This window comes from Lichenostomus cassidix, chromosome 12, assembly GCF_008360975.1.
Source record: "Lichenostomus cassidix isolate B80296 chromosome 12, HeHo_3.0, whole genome shotgun sequence".
Lineage (NCBI taxonomy): Eukaryota > Metazoa > Chordata > Aves > Passeriformes > Meliphagidae > Lichenostomus > Lichenostomus cassidix.
In genome coordinates, this window is record NC_139493.1 from 17,854,549 (window position 1) to 17,874,952 (window position 20,404).

General features: G+C 42.7%; 1 protein-coding gene and 1 long non-coding RNA gene across 2 annotated transcripts in view; both read left to right on the top strand.

Annotated features, from left to right (window-relative positions):
* The window catches only part of ATG7 (autophagy related 7), a 79,109-nt gene extending 65,954 nt beyond the window's left edge, over positions 1–13,155 (top strand). Inside the window, exon 19 of the mRNA XM_085073066.1 lies at positions 10,894–13,155. Within this exon, the coding sequence (XP_084929192.1) occupies positions 10,894–10,926 (33 nt within the window). The 3' untranslated portion in view covers positions 10,927–13,155. The remainder of the gene's footprint in view (positions 1–10,893) is intronic.
* Positions 13,156–15,675: 2,520 nt separating this feature from the next.
* LOC146431883 (uncharacterized) lies at positions 15,676–20,404 on the top strand. Its single transcript, XR_014854796.1, has 2 exons — positions 15,676–18,170; positions 18,235–20,404. It is a non-coding gene; the product is annotated as an uncharacterized LOC146431883 (long non-coding RNA).

Below are 20,404 nucleotides of genomic sequence, written 5' to 3' on the forward strand. Positions count from 1 at the left end.
CAGATAGGGTTGTGGATAGCTGGATGGGTTTTGGTCCCTCAGTCATGCTGCTTAATGTTATGGAACTTGGTTGGTGTGGGTGAGGTTTTAATGGGGCTGCACAAAGACAAAGGGATAGGAAAGTTTCCATGAGCAGTTCCTTCCTGCCACCCCAACGTCACTCTGAACAACCTCTGGGTCTCACATCAGTAGGAAATGAGTGCATCACACTCAGCACTGAGTCCTTCAGGAGCCTTTGGAATTAGGAAACAGTTCCATGACTTCCAAAACTTTCATTATTATTAGAATTATAATATAAAGAACTATAAAAGACATAGAACTCTTACATGCCAGTTTCCCTCGTGATTAATCCTGTCACTTTTCCTGTCACATAAAATACGTGTTTGTAGCATGTATAGATTATTTGTTTGGTAATAAAATAATGAGACAGTATTTGGTTACATATTTAAATTTGCTATTTAGGTTTCTGAGCTGGAAATGGAAGTTCACTAGGAGCAGCATGTGAAAAAGAGATGCCATCCCCTCTTTCCCGTAGCAATCCCTTCTCTGCCACCAATAAATAAGCCTTAAAATAAAATTCAGTAAAGATACTAACCCCACTGGAGGATTAAATTGTTCATAGCAAATATGACCAAGTCATCTGAGTAACAGAATAATGTCAGTACAACTCAATTTATTTAACAAGTTCTTAAACTGGCTGTGTTAGAGAAGGAAGAAATTGGTTTTTAAAAGGAAGTTATTTATTTAGGTGAATTATATGTGGCTAGGAAGATTGTTAAAGCTTGTCTTGTCCCACAGAGCGCACTGATAGAGCTCTGATTTGTAAAAATCACCATTGCAAACAAGTTTATTCTCTCCACTAGAACTGTGTTTGTCTGGAATAATTTATCAAGGTTGCCTGTGCCAGGTTTTGGTGACTTCAAACTTTTATCTGAGAAGAAACAGCTCATGACTTTAAAGATGAAGGAAAACTTTGCTTAATCTTTACAATGAAACCAGACCCTGGGTCATGATATTAAATGTGGTGCAGAGGGGCAGAGAAGAATGTCTCTAATTCAGATTTAGCTCGTTAGAAAATATCCTCTGTTACCCATAATACAAAATAAAATGGGGAAAACCAGCCATCCTGATGTGGAGGAAATCAAATCCTCGGGTTTTAGTTACAATATAATAATTTTATACAGTTATGAGGACAAAGAACTCCTTCAGTAGAATAGTGATGCATTTATTTATCACACCAGGAGAGAAATATCAGAGCTACAAAGGAGTTCTTAGATAAATTGTGTGCTAAAGCAGCAGCACTTGAAAGGTTAATACAGGAGAAGGGGTCTGAAAATAGAAAATTCACTTTTGTGAGCTCCCAGTGAAGATGTTTGGGTGGAATATTGCTCCTGGGAAAGCTGTACTTTGTGTTACATGTCTTTCGTGGGGTTGTTTGGGTTTGGGTTTGGGTTTTTTTGAAGTCTCTGCGTTACACAATAGTTGAATGCAGCACTGGCGTTTTGCAAGAATATTCCATTGAGGCAAGAAAAGGGAATGAAGGTTTGCTGTGGAATCAGAGAGGCTGAGATGATCCCATGTGGAGCTGGAGTTGGGATGCAGCTCAGCACTGAGCACTGCAGCTAAAGGCTTGCTCAGGGAAAAATCTGTATTTCAGGGGTGGGATCATAAAAATCGTCAGAGTAAAGAGATGATCAAAATATTGCTTGTAAGGTGTTTATTGGGAATAAAATCCTTTGCCTGCCTGAGTCTCACAGTGTAGCCATTCAGATGATACACTCTGAGTTTCTCAGATTTAGACCCAAAGATTTCACAGAGTCATGGAATGGTTGGGGTTGGAAGGACCCTAAAGATCGTGGTTCTGACAGTGCTCCTCAGATTTATTTTTCCGTTTAAAAAGAGTTGTAATGAATAGTGCAATGTTTTCATTATTTATAAAGTACCTTTTGTGCTTTGGTTTCCATGGCAACTTCAATTTTCCCCTATCCAACATCCATAATCACCTGTTCCTACTAATTTTGGTTAATTATCAGCTCTGTGAGGAATTGAAAAGCTTTATGAACTGAATAAAATGAATTGTTTTACTCAGTACTGATGGAGCCACTCTGCTCTGGAGCCAGGATGGGTCAGGTGTTCAGAATTGTGCACAACAACCTCACAAGTGTATTCCAGGTCTTTCTTTGCAGGGGAAGAAGAGGTGAAGTGGGAAAAAAAAAAAAAAAAAAAGATAGTCAAAATAATGGAGATTTAGTGAAGAAGTATGGTATGTTCTCACAGTGCAGGAGATCTGCTGCTTGTTTTGAGATGAATTTTATGGAAAATTCATTTCCCATCTAGGTCTGCAGTCCCATTTTGAAAACATACTAACTCTGTTTGCTGCGGCAATCCAACTTTGCAAAGTAGCTTCTCACTCTGTGGCTCCCAGCTGGACTGCCATGCTCTCTGTGCAGCCTGTGGATCCCATCAGCTCATGGAATTGCACTCATGGAACAGGCAAAGACATCAAACATCCCAGATGGGGGGAAAGGGGCTGCTGAGCCAAAACAAGCTGTTTGCCTTGTAAGCAACTGGGAGCTCTGCTGGAGCACATCTGTGCCATCCTGGCTTCCCAGAGCTGCTCTGGGGCTCCATGGCAGGAAGGGCTGCAGCTGGGCTCTGCTAAGCCTGGCTTGGTTAAACAGGCCTGCAGTAACAGGCTGAATTTGTTATTGGATGGGTCAGATGGCAGGGGGTGTTCCTCTGCTTCTTCAAAGCTCTGGGGTACAAACAAGGAAGTGCAACACCTTGGGGTTAATTTGGACAATTTGCTGCCCTCAGAAACAGCAATTGGTTGGGCTGGTCATGTCCTCATCCAGCAGCTTTGGAATAAAGTTCCCACAACCAGGAGCTTGATAAAACCTTGCTTTGTTCCTGGGAATGAGAAACCAGCAGCAGAGCAAGTGGGCACTCACTTTGTCCCAGCAGGTCCAGCAGGGTGGATAAAAAATTGAGAATTAAATCAGGAGATTTGATAGCTAGGACACAGCTCCGTGCAGGCAATCTGTTAGGCCAGCAGATGTTGCAATTCTGTGGTCAGAAAATCAAAAGCAGTTTTGAAATGGCTTGAATAATCCAGAGTCCTGCAAGACCCTCGGGGCTCAAAATCTCTGCACGGTCTCATCAGAATTCTTGTTTGTTCAGTTGTTTCTGTATTAATGGAAGAGTTATAGGAATAAATCTGCCCCTTGGACAAGTTTCCAGCTCAGTCTGGGTTGGACATATGGTTTCAGAGCTGTTATTTAGCCAGTACATAAGTTCTGCAGTGAAGTTAGGCTGCCTCTATTATTTATTGTTAATGTATGGACATAGCAAATATGCTGGGAAATATTTATTTTTTTCCTTTTTGATAAACATGATGGGAAAAGTGACAGGATTAACCCTGAGGGAGACTAGCATGTAAAATTTTCATACAAATGTATTTATTTTCCCTAAGTTTCTGAACTATATGACATGAAATAAATCTGCCAGTCCAGTATTCTTTGAGCATTTAATACTGCTCAATACTTTGAGCATTTAAACCATGTTCCTTTATTCACTCAACTTGTATCTCCAGAAATTACTTTAGTTTCTCACTACATGAAGAGCATTCCTTCTGTAAAAGAGGAGAGAGGAGAAAGTTTTCCATAACTTCTTGCTGCCTCCTCCACAAGATAGAAATGTTGTGTATACACCACATGTATCTCCATGGAAGCAATGATGAGATTAGTGAGGTCACTGGATAAATCACAGTTTTAATGAATTAATATTTTGATTGCATTTCAAGTTTTCTATTACTTATGTGTTACAGACAGTGCATGAGAGGAAGTCTGGTTATACTAAAGCTGTGCACAAACTACACATGTGAGATGACATAACTGCACGTGGGAAATGTGTTAATTTTTTCTGCCAAATGTTATTTTCTCAGAATGGGAACTCAGCTGAAAAGGATCCCTGTTGTTGGTTTTGGAATTCTTTAGAATAATGCATTTTTTGCTTGTGTTTGCCAGCTACCCTTTGGGAAGGGGGAGCATGGTTGGTCAAATGTGAAAATGCTGGAGGTGTAGGATTGGAACTTGACTCATATCTGGCTAGCTGACCTCCCAGTAATGCTTCCTATTGTTATGGGAATCTCTGTCTCAGCTGAAAATGATCTGTGTTCTTTAATCAGTCAGTAAAGCCTCAAGGATTTTCTATGGAGAATTTGGGAGTGTTTTGAAAAGAAGAGGAAGATTTTCCCAGTTCTCAAGGATCCCCATCACATCTGGCAGTGTCTCTTCATGATCTGGTTTGCAAATGTCAATCTTAGTCCCTTCTCTCTCCCCAAAATCTCTGATTCCACAAAGAGTGGTGGGGATGATTGATCCAACAGCAAGTGCTTATGGCTGCAATTCCTTTGGAATATCTTTCTTTGGATTATCAGGTTTTTAAGTGGGCAGATCTGTGTCATTCAGCATCTTGAAGCTGTTGGAAAGACATCTTAAAGATGATGATAACAGCTTAAACATCATGGTGATGATGATAGAAGCCATATTGATGGCTGTGTGGTAGATATTGGCTCATTTAACCAAGATGATCCTTGTTTCAAGACAGGATTTAATCTCAAATTTGTAAAAATATTAGAGGAGGGTTCTTGGAGAAGCCTGAGAAATATTGCAAGCTCAGCTGGACAGAGCATTCTGCAATTCTGTGGTGATTCTCTGGACAGAGCCCTGAACAAGCTGATGCAGCCCTGCTGTGGGGGAAGGATGGACAAAATGTGTTCCAGAGGAATCTCCAGCTGAGCTCAGTGATTCTCCCTGCCCTGTCAGAGCACTGGGTGTACCTGAAGCACCATGGTTTGTAATCTCTTCATTGTTTCAGGGCTGTTTATTGCTGCAGTTCAGCCGTGGAGTTAATCTGCTGCTGGTTTTTAATCAGTAACTTTCAACTGTTGGATTGTTCTGACCTGAAAGCTCATTGACAGGCCTTTGACAGCAGTTCTGCATCACCTGTGGCTTAAAAAGATGCAGTGGAACATGGCAAATGATGGATTTACAGCAAAACAAATACAGTCTGGGCCCTTGGAAAGGCACAGACTCAGGTGTAGAAATGGGTTAATTCTTCTGAGAGCCATTTCTGTACCCAATCCACATTTCCTGCACAAGACTGAGATACCCTTGAAAGTAAACTTGCTTTTATATCTGTTATCAATTTTTGCAGGATTTATAAACGTGATGAATGTAGACTTACCCACATTTTTATTTTTAATGTAAAACCTGGGCACATCAAAGGGGGAAGGTGATAAAGAATTCAAACATACACTTTTATACTCTACAATGTTTTATTTCCATTTCAGCCAAAGGCTTTATACCAGATCTAATCATTCCTGTGACAGAATTTACATTAATTGTGGCTTCCTTCAAACACACATTCTCCTTGGCTGGCTGCCTTTTGGTGGTAGGAAAATGAAGCTGCAAATCCCACACAGAACAGAATAATGGCAATCATCAGACGTGCTTGGGGGTGTGTTTATTTGTTGTCACTCTTGTTTGTTTGCAGTTTTTAAGAGCCTGAAGAAAAGGCTGAGTAGTAGAAACTCTCCTCTTAAATATAATCATTGCAACAGCTCAGTGCTGTGCCCTGAAAAATGCCCTTTTCAGCTCAAAGCACTTCTAGACAGGAGAGAAATTGGTTTTGTGTTTGCTGCTTCTGTGCTTTGGGTTTGTTTGGTTTTTTTTTTCCTTGTAAAACAAGAAACAATGGAAGGAAATCTGTCTGAGGCATTTTTATACCAGAAAAACCCTAGTGTGCATTTTTTGTTTTTTCTTTCTTGGTATTGTTTCATTAATTGTTAGTCGTGACCAGAAAAAATCCTTTTTATGAATGTTTTAATATAATTCTCTGATGAATACCTGGGAAAACTGCTGTAAACCCAGAAGGGACTAATTACTGTTGGTGCTACTATTTACATATCTGCTTGGAACTGGAGATATTAAAAAGAATTTCTAGCTGAAAGTTTATTGGTAAACAAATATTTTCTGTGCTGTTTACTTGCCTCTTTCTGTCTTGTTCTTAAAAATAGCTTTCAAAGTCCTTCAGATACCAGTTCTACAAGATATTTAGGCTTTAAGGTCCCTTCCAACCCAAACCATTCTGTGCTTCTAAGTATTGTACATCTATTTTTTAAAAAATTGCATACAAGAGGACCTCATAGAATAGTTGCTGTTGAGATGAAAATGAGAATGCCCCATCCCTATGACCTTTCAAGCTATGGCTCTGGGCTGAAAATACAGAATTTTGGAAAGGCTATAAGGGCAAAACAGGCATCAGTCAGGGCCACCATCACTGAAAACAAAAAGGTACAAGGGTGATGGACTTGATTTTATTGCTAGACATTAAAACATTCAGACAGGGAAGGCTGTGGAGGCAGACACAGAAAAACTGAATTTGTGGAGGAATTTGTCAGCCAGGTCAACTAGCTGGGATAGGGGCATTGTCTGCAGGGATCTGGAGAAATTATCCTCTCTTTTCTCGACCTGCTGCTTAAATAAAGCAGCTTGAAGAAAGAAATGCAGTTTTTCTAAACCTTGGGTTTAATTTGTTTTAGGTTAATTTGCTCATGTTTAAGTTTGTAATTTGTGTGTCAGCTGAAGGGAGACATATCTGCTAGTTAATAATTTAGATTCAGCCAGAGCTGATTCTAGCTAGAGTTTTAGAAAGTTAGAAGATAGTTTTGAAAACAAATTGGGGAGAATTACTGTAGCTCTTGCCCTGGGAGCACAAGTGATCCCTGTTGGAGTTCATCCCTTGGAGCCTGGGCAGAGCAAAATGCTCCTGTTGGTTCTTCATTTCTGGCTGTTCTCCCTGCGGGAAAAGGGGATGGAGAGGGAATTGTTGGATTTACAAAAGGCTTGCAGTTTGCTGGGTTTCGGGGAGATGGAGGGAATGCTCACCGTGCAGAGGGAGCCGAGATGAAAGGAGAGTGCTGAACTTTCTCATTCTCCCCCTCGCTGGGTGCCAGAAAGGCTGCAAAAGCTGCAGGTTGGAACCTGCAGGAGTTGCATGACTTTCAAGGTGCAGTTTGATTTTTGTTGCTGTGCCTGAGCTGCAGCCAGTGGAGCCAGAACACGGAGCAGATCTCACAAAGTGTGCTCATGCTCTGCCCAGGGCACCTCAGCACCTTTAGCCACAGATCCACATGGATGTTCAGCCAGATATTCACATTGGAAAGGGATTTAGGCTGCCCAGAATTCTCATCTGCTGTCTCTGTCCTTGAGCACAGAACAAGAACATGATTAACTTCATATCTATCCAAAAACTCACATTTTATTGCTGCAAAATAGCAAAAAGTTGATTAAGTGTGTTCTCTTTTCATTAAAAATCCTGATTGTTTCTAAATCATGGACTAAAGTTTGACAGTTGCTCTGGGAAATTGTGTTCTCATGTGATCCTCAGCTGTGCTGCTTGATTGATGCAACATTTCATTTTCAGCCCTTAGAAATTTACTCTTTACTCCTCACCATATGTGAAGCATTTATAACATAGTAAACACTGTGGTTTGCATAATAAAACTACTCCAGGTTGTTCTGAGCAGGGAATTTTGGTCCATGTGTCTGCAAATCCATCTCAGTTGTGTGCAGAAAACAGCATGTGTGGGGTTTGTTTGTTTGGCAGCTTGGAGACAAGAAACTTCTCAGAACCCCCTAAAGGTATATTTCTATTCTTGCAAGATTATTTATAAGAAAAGCAGTGATTATCTGTTGGAATCATATATGGTGATTGGAAGATGCAAAGCCACTGCCTGGGTAGGTGAGCACCAGTTTTGGAGCTGCTGTTGTGGAAGTTCAGCTGCAGATACCAGGTGTTACTGGGGCAGGGAGGAAATGCAAAACTCTCTATTCCATTGGATTTATTCAATGTGCAATCTGTGGCAAATCAGTCAGTGGGAATTCGTGGGCTTTCTCCCTCCCCCCCCCCCCCATTTTTCCTATTATTTACGAAAATAGTGGTTAGACTTGGAAGAAAACAAGGAATCCTTCTCTTCTCCTGAACAGCCATAATTTGCATGTGAAATTGAAGAAGCTCTGCGGAGCAGTTGGACTCCAACAGCAGGTATTTGAAGGAACAGGTGCACTCAGGTGATGTGCCCAGATCTGTGCAGGCTGGGTGGGGCTGACAGCTGCTGCATTATCTCCCATTTTATGGCTTCTCCTGCCGTTGCCTGTAGCTGTGTTTGGGTTTGCCTCACCCAGGTGTGCTGCAGCACAGAGGAGACGTGAAAAAATCCCAATTCACGGCTTGCTTTGGAGATCAGATTCTTTTGACAGTCGTTTTACACATTGTCTTTCTTGGCTTGGTGTGTTTTGTGATTTCCTCTCTTGAAAGGTTCACTCGTTTGAAGTAATCTGCAGAGTTTGCATAGTCATCGTCCATTAAAGTTTCAATGTCTTTCCATGAAAACATGTATTGCTCTTAGTTAGGAGCCTGTGATAATTGAGCTGTCAGCATTTCACACAACTTCCTTTGCACAATCCCACCGAGTTTGTTTTCTTTAAGGTAATTTGCAATTGTAAACGTCTGCATTGAATTTTTCCCTTTTGTTTTGTGTTTTCCTCTTCCCTCTGCATCTACTTTGTTAAGGTACCACTGTTCTTTACAGACCTTTGTAAACTGGACACAAAATGCTCTTCCCCATCCCTGGAAGGGTTCAAGGCCAGGCTGGGTTTGGGTTGGAGCAGCCTGGGATAGAGGAAGGTGTCCCTGAACATGGAAGGGGCTGGAATGAGATGAGCTCTAAGGTCCTCCCAGCCCAAACCATTCTAGGGTTTAATGCTTCTGACTTGAAGTGTAAACCGTCTTATAAAACTGCCTGTTCTTCTGGAGGGAAAATACTTTTCAAACATTTCAAAATTGTCCCACTCAGTCTAGGATGTTTGAGTATGGATTAAATACCTGGGAACCTCAGTTTCAGTGTTTCTGTGGCTATTTTTTGTGCAAAGCCTCCTAAAAAAGAGCTGCTTTAGCTAGAGGAGAATTTCCTTGTCAGGGCTGCAGTCTGTGGGCTTTGTTTTCACAAACTGGGCTAGGGGGACTGTCTGAAACTTGGGATTTCTGCTTCTCTCTGGCTTGAATCATACCATAAACTCTATTTAAAGATTTGGGTTTTTATATTTATTTTCCACATCCCTGACCCTGACTGGCGAGCTGGACGTTTGTGTTTGCCTTGGCAAGCTCCAGGCTGCTCATCTAGGGCAGGATGAAAACTCTTTTTTCCTTTTGTAAACAAACTGTTCCTTCAGTATTTTCCATAAGGATTTACACCACCATTTTGTGACGCTTCTAGGAATGGAGAAAATCTTGCCATTCAGAGTTTTCATTTTACACAGCTTGCACACTGCAGAGAACTGTTTGATTCTGTGTGTTTGGATTTGCAGAGCTTTTTTTTTTTTATTTTTTAGAACATTTTCAAATCCCAGAAATATTCCATTTTTTTCCTGTAAGGGTTTATTAAAGCTATAGGTCAATAGGCATTGTTGCCTGTGTAGAAAGGAGGTTATTTGTATTTTTTATTTGTCTGCCCAGCGCAGTGAGAACAGTGCCCCATTGTCACAGGCACTGCCTGCATGTAAAACACTGCTTTGTGCCCTGAAATTTACAGCCTAAATAACTGTTCCTGCTCTGCTCTGGGGTGGGGTTTGATATATTTCAGTGGTCAGGATGTAAAATGAGAGAATAACTCAGCTGGCCGCTGTGTGCCAACACACGAGTTGTGTTTGGGAACAGAGGAACTGAATTTCATTTCCCCAGGGCCACAGAAGTGCTGCTGCTCCTTTGCTCAGGTCATGGCCAGCGAGGGATTTCTGGGAGCTGTGTGCTCTGGAAATGGCATTTTTTGTGCTTGTAATCAAAACCACTTGTCATGTGTCATCTGCAGCACTGCAGAAGGGTTTTTTCTGCATTGAATCGAGGCAAGTTCAAAATGCTCCCGGTAAAATGCAGTTTAATGGATTCTAAACTCGGCATTATTGTGTTATTAAACCCAGCTCAAAGCTGAGTATCCATGTTAGCCCTAAGCCTAAGATAGAAAGAGGGTATTTGCCATCAGCTAAAATTCTAAAATATCATCAAAAGGTTTTCAAGAGCACCTCTGTTTCTCTGGAAGAAGAAGGTTGGAGGATATCTTGAGAGTGTGTTCTCCTCCTCAAACAGCTCTGCAAGTCCCTGGTCTGAATTTCTACCACTCCACCTCAGTGTGTCCACAAGGACACCTTGATATCCTGGGGAAATATTCACTCTTTTTCCCCACTCTATAAGCACTTACTGGCCAAGGGCAAGCTGGAAAGTAAAAGCACAATTATGTTGTGCTGCAGAAAAAATTGTGTAGTTTTATTTCTTCTTTAAACCATAGAAAAATACAAATTTCCATATAACTTCTTGTCTTTAAGGTGCTGTTTATGAGATCTAATATTTGTGTGTAAAGTGAACAATTAGTTCTTCATGAATGTCTAGAAATTTTTCTGCAGTGCTTAGTAAAATATGCTGTTTATTAGAAGTTATTACTCACATTAAGCGTGTGCCAATGAGTCAGCAAAGCAAACCAGAATGTCTGGGGTTTGATCTGAGTCTTACTGTAAATGATAATAAATAGCAAACAGCCAAAGTGACAAATGCTCAAAAGTGTATGGTAAAAAACACCCCCAGGATGACAAGTAAGTATTGGTGTGTAGGTTGTTAACAGAAGCAAAAAACACTGAATTTTCTGTAAAGCTCCATTGGTGCTAGTCAACAGTCCATAAAATGCTATTTATTATTCCTTTTAAACAGCAATGTGAATTTATAAGAGCGTATTAAGAGCATATTTCAACTCCACAACTAAAATTTCCCTTTTTGTTGCAGATCTGGGACATGAGTGATGACGAAACAGTGTGACCTCAGGTGGCTGAGCAGGAGGAGAAGGAGGAGGAGGAGAAGGAGGAGGAGAGGAGGAGAGGAGGATGCCCTGCTCAGGACTGCAGCCTGCCTTTTATCTCTCCTTTGACAAGTTAATGATTGCTTACCCCTCCTGGCTGCTGGAAATGCAAACAAATAGAACCCACGTTCTGACATGAATAACTTCACTTTCAAAGCAGTCAGTTATGGACAGAACTCGCCATGTTTTCCTTTTTATTGTGTAAATAACTGGAGCAATGTGGTTATGTTTAAACCTGGTCTCTTTTTTCTTTTTTTTTTTTTAATTTCTAAATATGGCTTCCATATAAAATATGCTGCTTAAGTAAACTTGGGTGGTTTATTTGTGCCAGGTTTTATTTTGCTTGTCAATGGCCATGTCCAAGCAGCATTTCTGAATGTCTTTTTTCATCTCGCTCAGATTTGGGCCCCTTCAGTTGGAATTTGTTAAGATTGAAGCATTTTCTGCTGTTGGGAGTTAAATTTCACGTTTAAAGGTGGGCAGGAGTGGGTAAAGCCCTAAACCTAAACCTTAGGGTAAAACCCTAAACCATGGCTTCTGTTTGCAAACGTGGATTTAGGGTTCAGTTGTTCTGGATGTGTCCATGGAGTTGTTATTCCCTGTAAAAATCTCATCCTTTCATGCTATGGAAACAATGTGGTATGACTGATTTTTGCCCAGGAAAGACCAAAATGCATTTATATCATGATTAGGCATCCCTGAGTTCAGAGAAGGCTTTGTTATATGGTAAAAAATTGCTTTAGGGGGTGGTGAGCCATTGATTCAGTCAAAACCTGTGGGGAAATGCTTCACTGAAATAAGAAATTTGTTCTCTGCCTTTGCTGTTCTTGGGTGTGGTCATGCAGAACTTTTCAGGTCCTCAGAAGAGCAATGCTGTTTTCCTATTTAGTTCATTGGAGTTTTTTTGATTCAGAGATTATGGCTGAGCACAAAGGGGAGTTTGGGAATCCTTGAGTTTAAAAGATAGCTTGAGGAAAAAAAGGAGTTCTTTTAAAATATGAGAGTACATTACTGCAAAATTGAATCTATTGATTTTAACTTGCAATAGGTTTTAGGAGGACATTTGAAATCCCTTTCCTAGCTTTATCTTGTGGGGGTTATGAGCTAACTCACTTAGAAAACATGCAAATCACTTTGTCTGCCAAGCAGCCTCTATTTCCCATATATATTATGAAAATCAGTTGGTCAATCCAATTATTTTACTTCCTTCCTTACCATAAGCCCTGAATATTTTTTAAAGAGAATTTCCCAGCTTCTCTCCTATGCCACATCAGAAGTTCAGTCAGGTCAAGGATCTCTGCAACTCCCATATTCTGATCAGAAAAGAAAATTTATTGAAACATAGTGAGGTTTGCACCAACTATCTAAAATAGCCATTATTGTCTAAAATAGCCATTATTGTCTAAAATAGCCACTATTTCTATTTATTTGTTATCACATTCATTATATTTACATTATTTCTTATGTCTAGTTTAGGTAACTCCATTGTAATATAAAAATATATATGAATGCAATATATTTTGGAACTCAAAGCTGGTAAGCAGAGCAAGTCATCTTTTGGTGTTTAGGCACTGAACACTGAGAATTTACATTTTTAAAGTACAGAATGACTTTGGAGCTATGTTTTTAGCCATGCCATAGTCCAGCTGGAGCCATGGGTTGGTGCCAGGGGAGTTTAAAGGGAATAATCTGCTTTTTTTATCTTTGGGAGTTGCTGACCATGGAGTGTGAATGGCTCTGCAGTTTGGGGTTATCTAAAACTTGAAAGCTGCACATCTCTCAACCTGGCAAACATGAATAATTGTTTGAAATCCCTGAAACTTGGCTTGGCTTGGTGAAGCTCCATCCTAGCTTTCCTTGGGAAGTATCTAAGTGCAGGAGAAGAGGAGGCAGAAAGGCTCAGAGCTCAGGGTTAATGCAATGTTTCCTTACCTCTGGAATTCCAGTACCATCCAGCTCTCCCAGGCTGGGCTGTTTCCTGTCCATATGCTTCCCAGATGTCCCTGATGTGCAGAAACCCTTCACTTGGACTTGCAATAACTTCCCTTGTCTGACTAGAATGTTGTTTTCTTTCTCCTTGCGGACCAGAATTGTTCTTCTTTGCCTTTACTCAATTTCTGGGCATTTACTGAGTGAGAAATGCTGAGAATCCATCCCAGTGAATGAATGAATGTACATTCAAATACTAATAGCAGACACACACATGTATTTGCTGCCCTGGATGCACTTATCACAGGATTTCTGCACAATCCCCAGCTGCAGTGTTTGCTGATAGTGGGACAAGCTCAACTTTCCCTTTCTGCATGGAGGAGATGGATTTTAATGTTATTTGTGCTGCCAGGAGCTCTTCCACCATGGCACCACTGAAGAACCTGAACTTGGACTTTCTGTGTAGAACCAACCCAAGGCTTAACCAAACGTGTTGGGAAGAGAGAATGAGCAGCCTCAGAGGATCCTACTCATGTTCTCATATTCCTAAATATCTAATAGAGATACACTGGCACTATATGGCAACCTGCAGCTGTGACAGCCACATGCCTCACCTGGGGACATTCAGTACTGTCAGGAGACCACAGCTCTCAGCGGAGAGCTCTGTCACCACTTTTGTCCTTGAGCATAAACTCATGGAATGACAGCCTGTGTTGTGATTTCCCACTGCAACCAGCTGGAGCTTTCCCTCAGGGTCAGCCCTGCAGTGTGTTGTGCTGGCTGAGGTTTAGAATTTGTGACATGAATGTCCCACATCCATCAGTGACGAACTGGAGATTCTCTGGGAGAGTTTTCTTCCCTGCAGCTCTCACTTGCTCTCATCCTTGCTGCCACAGTCTGCTGTGTCCTGCTGTGTCCATGAGGAGAGGATTTCCCTCAGGGACACCTGTGAGCTGTCCTGGTGCCAGCAGAGCCAGCAGAACCACGGCCAGAGCCCTTCCCAAAGTGGGGCTTGGAGTCTGAAGCCTTCAGCTTTGGGCGCTGGAAGAGAGAAGGGCACAAATCTGAAAACCACACTTAGATCCATGAAGAAAGGTTGGTGATGGCCCAGACAGCTTGGCTGAGCTCATCAGGAGTGGAAGCACAGGAGTTCTGTTCCCAGGAAGCTGATGGCTCCCAAGAACTAAAGAGATTCTGCTTCAGTAGAAATTGACAGCACTGTGGGTATTTTGGCAAAGCAAAGGAAACTGCAGTGACTCTTCCAGGCCTTAAAATCATTGATCTTGAGTTTGGAAAATGCTTTCCCTTCCCTGTGTTCTGTATGGCTGTGGTGCTGTGTCCTCAGAGAAGCCCAGTGAGGAAAACTAAAACTCCCATTTTGTCATCTTTGGTATTCTTATCCCACTTTCTGCATGTCCCTGCCCATGGCAGAGGGTGGGACTGGATCATCCTAAAGGTCCATTCCAACCTCTTAACATTCTATGACTCCAATTCTGTTTCTTTGTATAAATTTTGGCTGCTCACCTTAAATAGAGACAGCAGAAGTACTTGCAAGATTGAGTAGTTCTGCCGTCTAGGAGCACTTCATTTCAATGTCTCACTTGTGCTCTTGTTTAGAAAACTCTCACTGAAATGCGTTTTGTTCCTGAACTTTGCACTGTGGTATCAAATGATAGCACTTCTTTCCCTCTTACTGAGGAAATTCTTCCTAAATGTGTATTAGCTTTCATAGCTGGAATTGCTGATGGAATCAGAGCAGCATTTGGTTGGAAAAGACCCTTTAGATCATCGAGACCAAGAGCCATGAAGAATTCACCCAGCTTGCCATTGAGTTTCTTCCCCCTTTGATGGGGTTGCCACCCCATAAAACCAGTGAGATTCTGAGGTGTTTTTTGGGAACAGCCTTTGCCATGCAGGGTTTTCATCGAGGCCAGGGATGGCTGAGGTCACTGAGCTGCTGGAGATCAAGGACACTCTGCCTCTCACAGGATCCTTGGGAGCTGGGACAGAATCCATGAGGGTATTTTTATATCGTTCCTCTTCAAAGCAGAACCAAATTTGAAGAGTTCAAGAAGAGTCCTAGCTCTCCATTCCTATGGGAATAGGGAGGATTGCTCACATTCCTGCAACAGTAAATACATTTCAAGCTGGCTCATACCCAGCCTGCCTGCTCTTCCACGTGCTCCAGGCCATTCCATATTTCCATATTTCCCCTGGCTCAGGGATTGCTGCGCTGTGACTTTGCATTCACAGTGCACACAGGAAGAAGAGAGCAGGAGCAGCTCAGTTATGGGATTTTCATGCCAAATTTTTCATTTCTTTTTTAAATAACAATGCAAGGCTTTCCTTAGAAACAAATACTCATTTATACTCCAAAGAGAGCCATTAAAGAAATATTTGCAACATGGGAAATTTTAGCTGACTTCATAAGAACCAGAGTCTGGAAGATGTCTCCAGCCTGTTACCATTTGGCTTCATTAATTCCTTTCTTTTTTTTTTTTATTTCATTTTCAGTGCAGCTGATGTGCTCATGCATATCCTGCCAGAATGAAACTTTCCTTCCAGAGGGTGTTGTGCACCTTTGCTCTTGCAGAGCACCAGGATTAACTGTTTCAAAAGGCAGAAATACTACACTGGGAGGACTTTGGACTGTGCCAGGCTGTAAATTCCTAACCTATGAAAACCCTGCCCACCTGTCCCATTTGCAGCTCTCCTTCCCTTGTGGCTGCCTGGGCCTTCTGCAGACCTAGCAGTGCTTAAAAACACCACACAGGTAACGCTTGAGGCTTGAAATTTATTTAGTCTTGCCCTCTCTATTGCCACTTCAGCTTTCCAGTATAAGTTCATTTCCTTAAGTTCTTTTTTTGTAAGTTCATTTTTCTGGAAAGTTCATTTTGAGCAACACTTGGCAGGTTTGGAAACAGAAAACCCTAACAGTTTGTTGTCTTTTTTTTTTTTTTCTCATTTTACTTTTATTCATAACCTATCAAGAATATCTGTGGGCTTTATTCTCAGTTATCCTGGGCCAAACCCATGTTTTGTTGCAATATGAAGCCTTGATAACCAGGCTGTGGCTTGTGCTCACCTGGAGTCTCCTTTCTCTCCTGGATCCTCATCCTTGCACCATCCAGGCTGCAGAGGAGTCCTGCAATGAAATCACTTGAGGATTATTTCCACCTGGCCCAGGGAAGGGAGGCTGCAGCTCCTCCCAGGAGAATGAACAGCACCAAGCTGGAGTAGCAGGGATGTACTTCAAGTACCTTCAGGTATTCCATGTCTCAGGGCAGCAGTTTTTTCCCCTCCTTTCCCAGTGCAGATGATCTCACCGCAGGATAAGGATGCACATGACTGCTCCAGCCATATGTAATTGCAGCCTCACTAATTATATTATCTGCCTGTTGTAACTTAAGCACAGCACTTTCTCAAACCCAGTGGGGTGATGTAGGACATCCTCTGAACAGATTTTCAGAAGCCACCAGTTATTTGTCAGAACTTTGCAGCTGGAACAGCACAGTTCTTTCTGTTAAATCAGGCCAGTGCTGCCTTGATGTTGGAGCTCCTTGGGCTCAGGGAGAAAAGGGGCAATCAGGAGGCCTGAAAACAGCAGTGTGGGGTTTCCTGGCTGCAGGGAGCACACACTCTTTCCATCTCCTGTGGCTCTCTAAATGCCTGTTTCCTCCTGTTCTTCGAGTGGATGTTTATGTAGGACATTGATAGAAAGTACAATGGGCTTTGTCTCTGCAGTGAAGGTCACATGCAACACGTGTGTTTCATTTGAAATGCTGAAAAACTTCAAATTGCTTCTGAACAAAATATTTTAGTGAGCTAACAGGAAAGGACAGGAGCAATGCACTGCTCCAAATCAAAAGCATGATTTTTAAAAAATTATTCCTTGTAATTTCCCTCCTCTCCCATCCAGTTACTTTCTGTTCTTACATTCCTTGGCTGTGGCTTGCTGCTTCAGTAGTCTGAGCATGCAAAAATTCAGGCTTGTGTGTAACTTCAGTTCTTGGCACTGGAACCACTTGACTTTTGCAAGATCTCAGCAGAATGATTCATTGTTTGATTTGTTAGTGAAATACTATTCTGCACTACGGAAGTAAGAAAGGGGAGAGTAACATTGAACTGGAGATATGTCGTTATTTCCTTAATTTCTCTTTTGATCTAATGGTCTTAATGGTCTTCTAATGGTCTTTATTCATCTCAGAAGCTGCAGTTGATGCATCCTACACTGCAGGGTGTGAGGCATGAAAAATGCAAGCTGGAGTCTCATTGCTGGAATGCTTTTGCTTCCCAAATCAGCCCAGTGCAGGCTAAAGCTGCCTGGAGAACTGCTGGAATTGTTCCTGCCCAGGTCAGGCTGGGAAGGAAGGAAGAAAGGAAGGAAGGTTCCATGTCTGCTGCTCTGAAAGCATTTGAACCCTGGGTTTTGACACTTTTTGGAGTCCTTTTTCTCCCCTTCCTTTTTATTTTTCCTTTCTGAGGGAGCTCTCAGTGGAACTCACCTTCATTTCTAGTGACAAACTCTAGTTATGGCAGAGAGAGATTCTCTAAAGCAGGCACGATTTTCCTTGAGCTTTTTGCTTTGTCTGTGAGTGTCTTTATTTTCGTCCCGTGCTTCCAAGTCTGACTTTCATCCAGTAACTCCGTAGGTGTTGCCACTTCCTCAGGAACCTGTGACTCAGGCGACGTTTAAATGCCATGACATCACCGGCAGCTCCCCCTGGAATTGCTGCTTTCCTGAATAGGCTCTTGGCTTTGCTTTTAGTACTCCAGCTTCACTTGGAGGGTTTTTGTGGGTGAGGGGGGAGGGAGGAGGGGGTTGCGTTACTTAAGGCAGCTTTGCCATTCTGAGGAAGCACGTTTTAGCCTTTTGACTTGCTGAAATTGCCAATATTCATTAGAATGGGAGATCCGTATTTATCCACCAGCTATTTATGAATGGAATCATTGTAATTAGGCCTTTGGAGAGGTTCTGTTGTAAATTGGGCTTAATTCACTCCTGGTCTGGAGAGGGGAGCAGAGCAGGGGAGGAAAAGATCTGAATGTAATTTCTCATTATTATTTTGGAAGCAACGCAAATAAAAGGTGTCTTTTCACACTGCTGGGCAGTTTAGCTGCTCCCCCAGCAGAGTTTACCTGCAGCCCTGCAGCTCCAGGCTGGATTGCAGAGCTCTCTTTGCAGGGCTTGGCTGGCTCAGAGGAGCTGCAGCAGCTCTGGGCTCTGCAGGGTGTCCCCAAAGGCTGTGCAGGGTGTCCCCAAAGGGCTGTGCAGGTTGTCCCCAAAGGCTGCTCTGGGCTGTGCAGGTTGTCCCCAAAGGCTGCTCTAGGCTGTGCAGGGTGTTCCCAAAGGGCTGTGCAGGGTGTCCCCAAAGGCTGTGCAGGGTGTCCCCAAAGGCTGTGCAGGTTGTCCCCAAAGGCTGCTCTAGGCTGTGCAGGGTGTCCCCAAAGGGCTGTGCAGGGTGTCCCCAAAGGCTGTGCAGGGTGTCCCCAAAGGCTGCTCTAGGCTCTGCAGGGTGTCCCCAAAGGGCTCTGCAGGGTGTCCCCAAAGGGCTGTGCAGGGTGTCCCCACGGTCTGCTCTGGGCTGTGCAGGGTGTCCCCAAGGCAGCGGTGGCAGCAGGAAGGCCTGGGGGGACAGGCAGCTGCTGCAGCTGTTTCCCCTTGGCCACCAGCCCTGGCCACGTCACTGCAGGCAGGACTGGCTGGGAGTGCTGCGAGCAGTCATGTCAGGAATGCTGGCCATGGCAGGAATGTGAGGAGTGCTTGTCTGGCGAGGTCATGGATTCAGGGTGTTCTGGGCAGCTCTGGATGGCTTGCTTTGTTTGTTGTTGTGCACAGTGAAGGATCGCTGGCCTTTAGTTCGAGCTGCAGCAGGTTTGGAGCTCTGCAGAAACTCTGCAGCACAGCCTTGAGGTGTGGCCTGGCCTCGTGCTGGGCTCGGTGAGCAGGCTGAGCCTTCCTGGGGACATTGAAAGGACAACTCAAAGGCAAGTTGCAGCAGTGGCTGCTCTAGGTGATGATCTTTCTTCCAGTGATGCCAGTCCTTGTGAAAATGTGACACTATTATGAATTAAAGTTATTTTTCATGTGACACATGAAACCAAAGTTCTAAAGGGTTCTGTATCTCTTCTGTATCTCTTTCTACTTTTTCTGATTTTTTTGAAATTCATCTGACCTTCCTAAAGTTGCTGTTGAGTTTCTGTTGGGTCCTTAATTTCCTAAATTACCTGTTAAATTACTTTTAATGAAAAGCTCTCACTCAAGTTCCACCCAGTAGCTATTGGATATATCCTACTGATACATCCTGTTGCTATATCCTAGGCATTTATCATCATTGACACCAAGCTGGGGACACTGAGATGTAGGTGGTGTGAATGTGATAGCATCACAATTATTTGGTTACACAAAGACAATTTTCCTCTAATAAAAACACTTGCTATTGCATGTCTCTTGGATGCATTTAGCCACTATTTGTGATTTTTTTCTGGGGCAGTATTTGGGATGAGGGAGCTGTAACTCCTGCCCTATGAACTCAGTCGAGTTTAGCTGTCAAACACTACAAACTGAAGCCAGGCTAGTTTTAGCCCTGGTTTGCCAGGGAGGGATGGAGCAGATCAGTGGTGCTTGGCCAGCTTTGCCCTGTGGCTGCACACGTTCTGCTTTCATTTCCAGCCACCATGCTATCTGTTCATTTATTCCCCTGTGGATAATATTTGGAAATGTCATTAAGAGATTCAGAGAGATAACTTCAAGATTGCAATTCTTCAAAGTCCTCTGGGAGCAGAGAATAACAAAATACCTGTTGATGGGAGATACTGGGAAAGAATGAGACTGAAATGTCAGGAGGGGCTGCCATCAGGACATGGGGACATGCAGCCCAACACGTTTCAGAATGTGACCAAAGCACTGCTTTCAATTATTCTGTTGCTATCATTGTAGGTGATTATGGCTTCAGAAATTTTCTAAGCCAAGGTGTTCTGCTCCAGCTCTCACAGTTTGGAGTTTAATGTCACTAATTACTGGACTGTTTAAAAGCACTGCTTCTTTCAAGCCCCTTTGTCCTGTCTGTAACTGCCCTAGCCATGGAAGGTGGATTGAGGCAGAATTCCCTGGCTTGTACCCCAGTGAGGCCAAAGAAGACCCTGAGTTATTCCAGAGGAGACTCTTGCAGAGCAAGGCCAACCTCAGTGGAGCCAGCTGGGCAAGAGCATTAATAATGCAGATTCTAGAGGTGCTGCAGGAGTGTCTCACCTCCAGCACTGTCTGTTGATGCCTTTCAGCTGAATTTGGACATTTATCCAAGACTGCTCACTGGGAATTCCTTTGCCTCAATCTTTGGATGCCCAGCTTGGGATGCCCTGAGCCAGATTTTGATAGTGTCTTAAACTGGATTTCAAAGTTCTGGTAGAAGTCTGATGTCAAATGTAAAGACAATCTTACACTTAGCATGTATTTTTAAAACTTATGTGTGTAAAAGAGGATTAAATAAATCTGTTCTTAACTTTTAA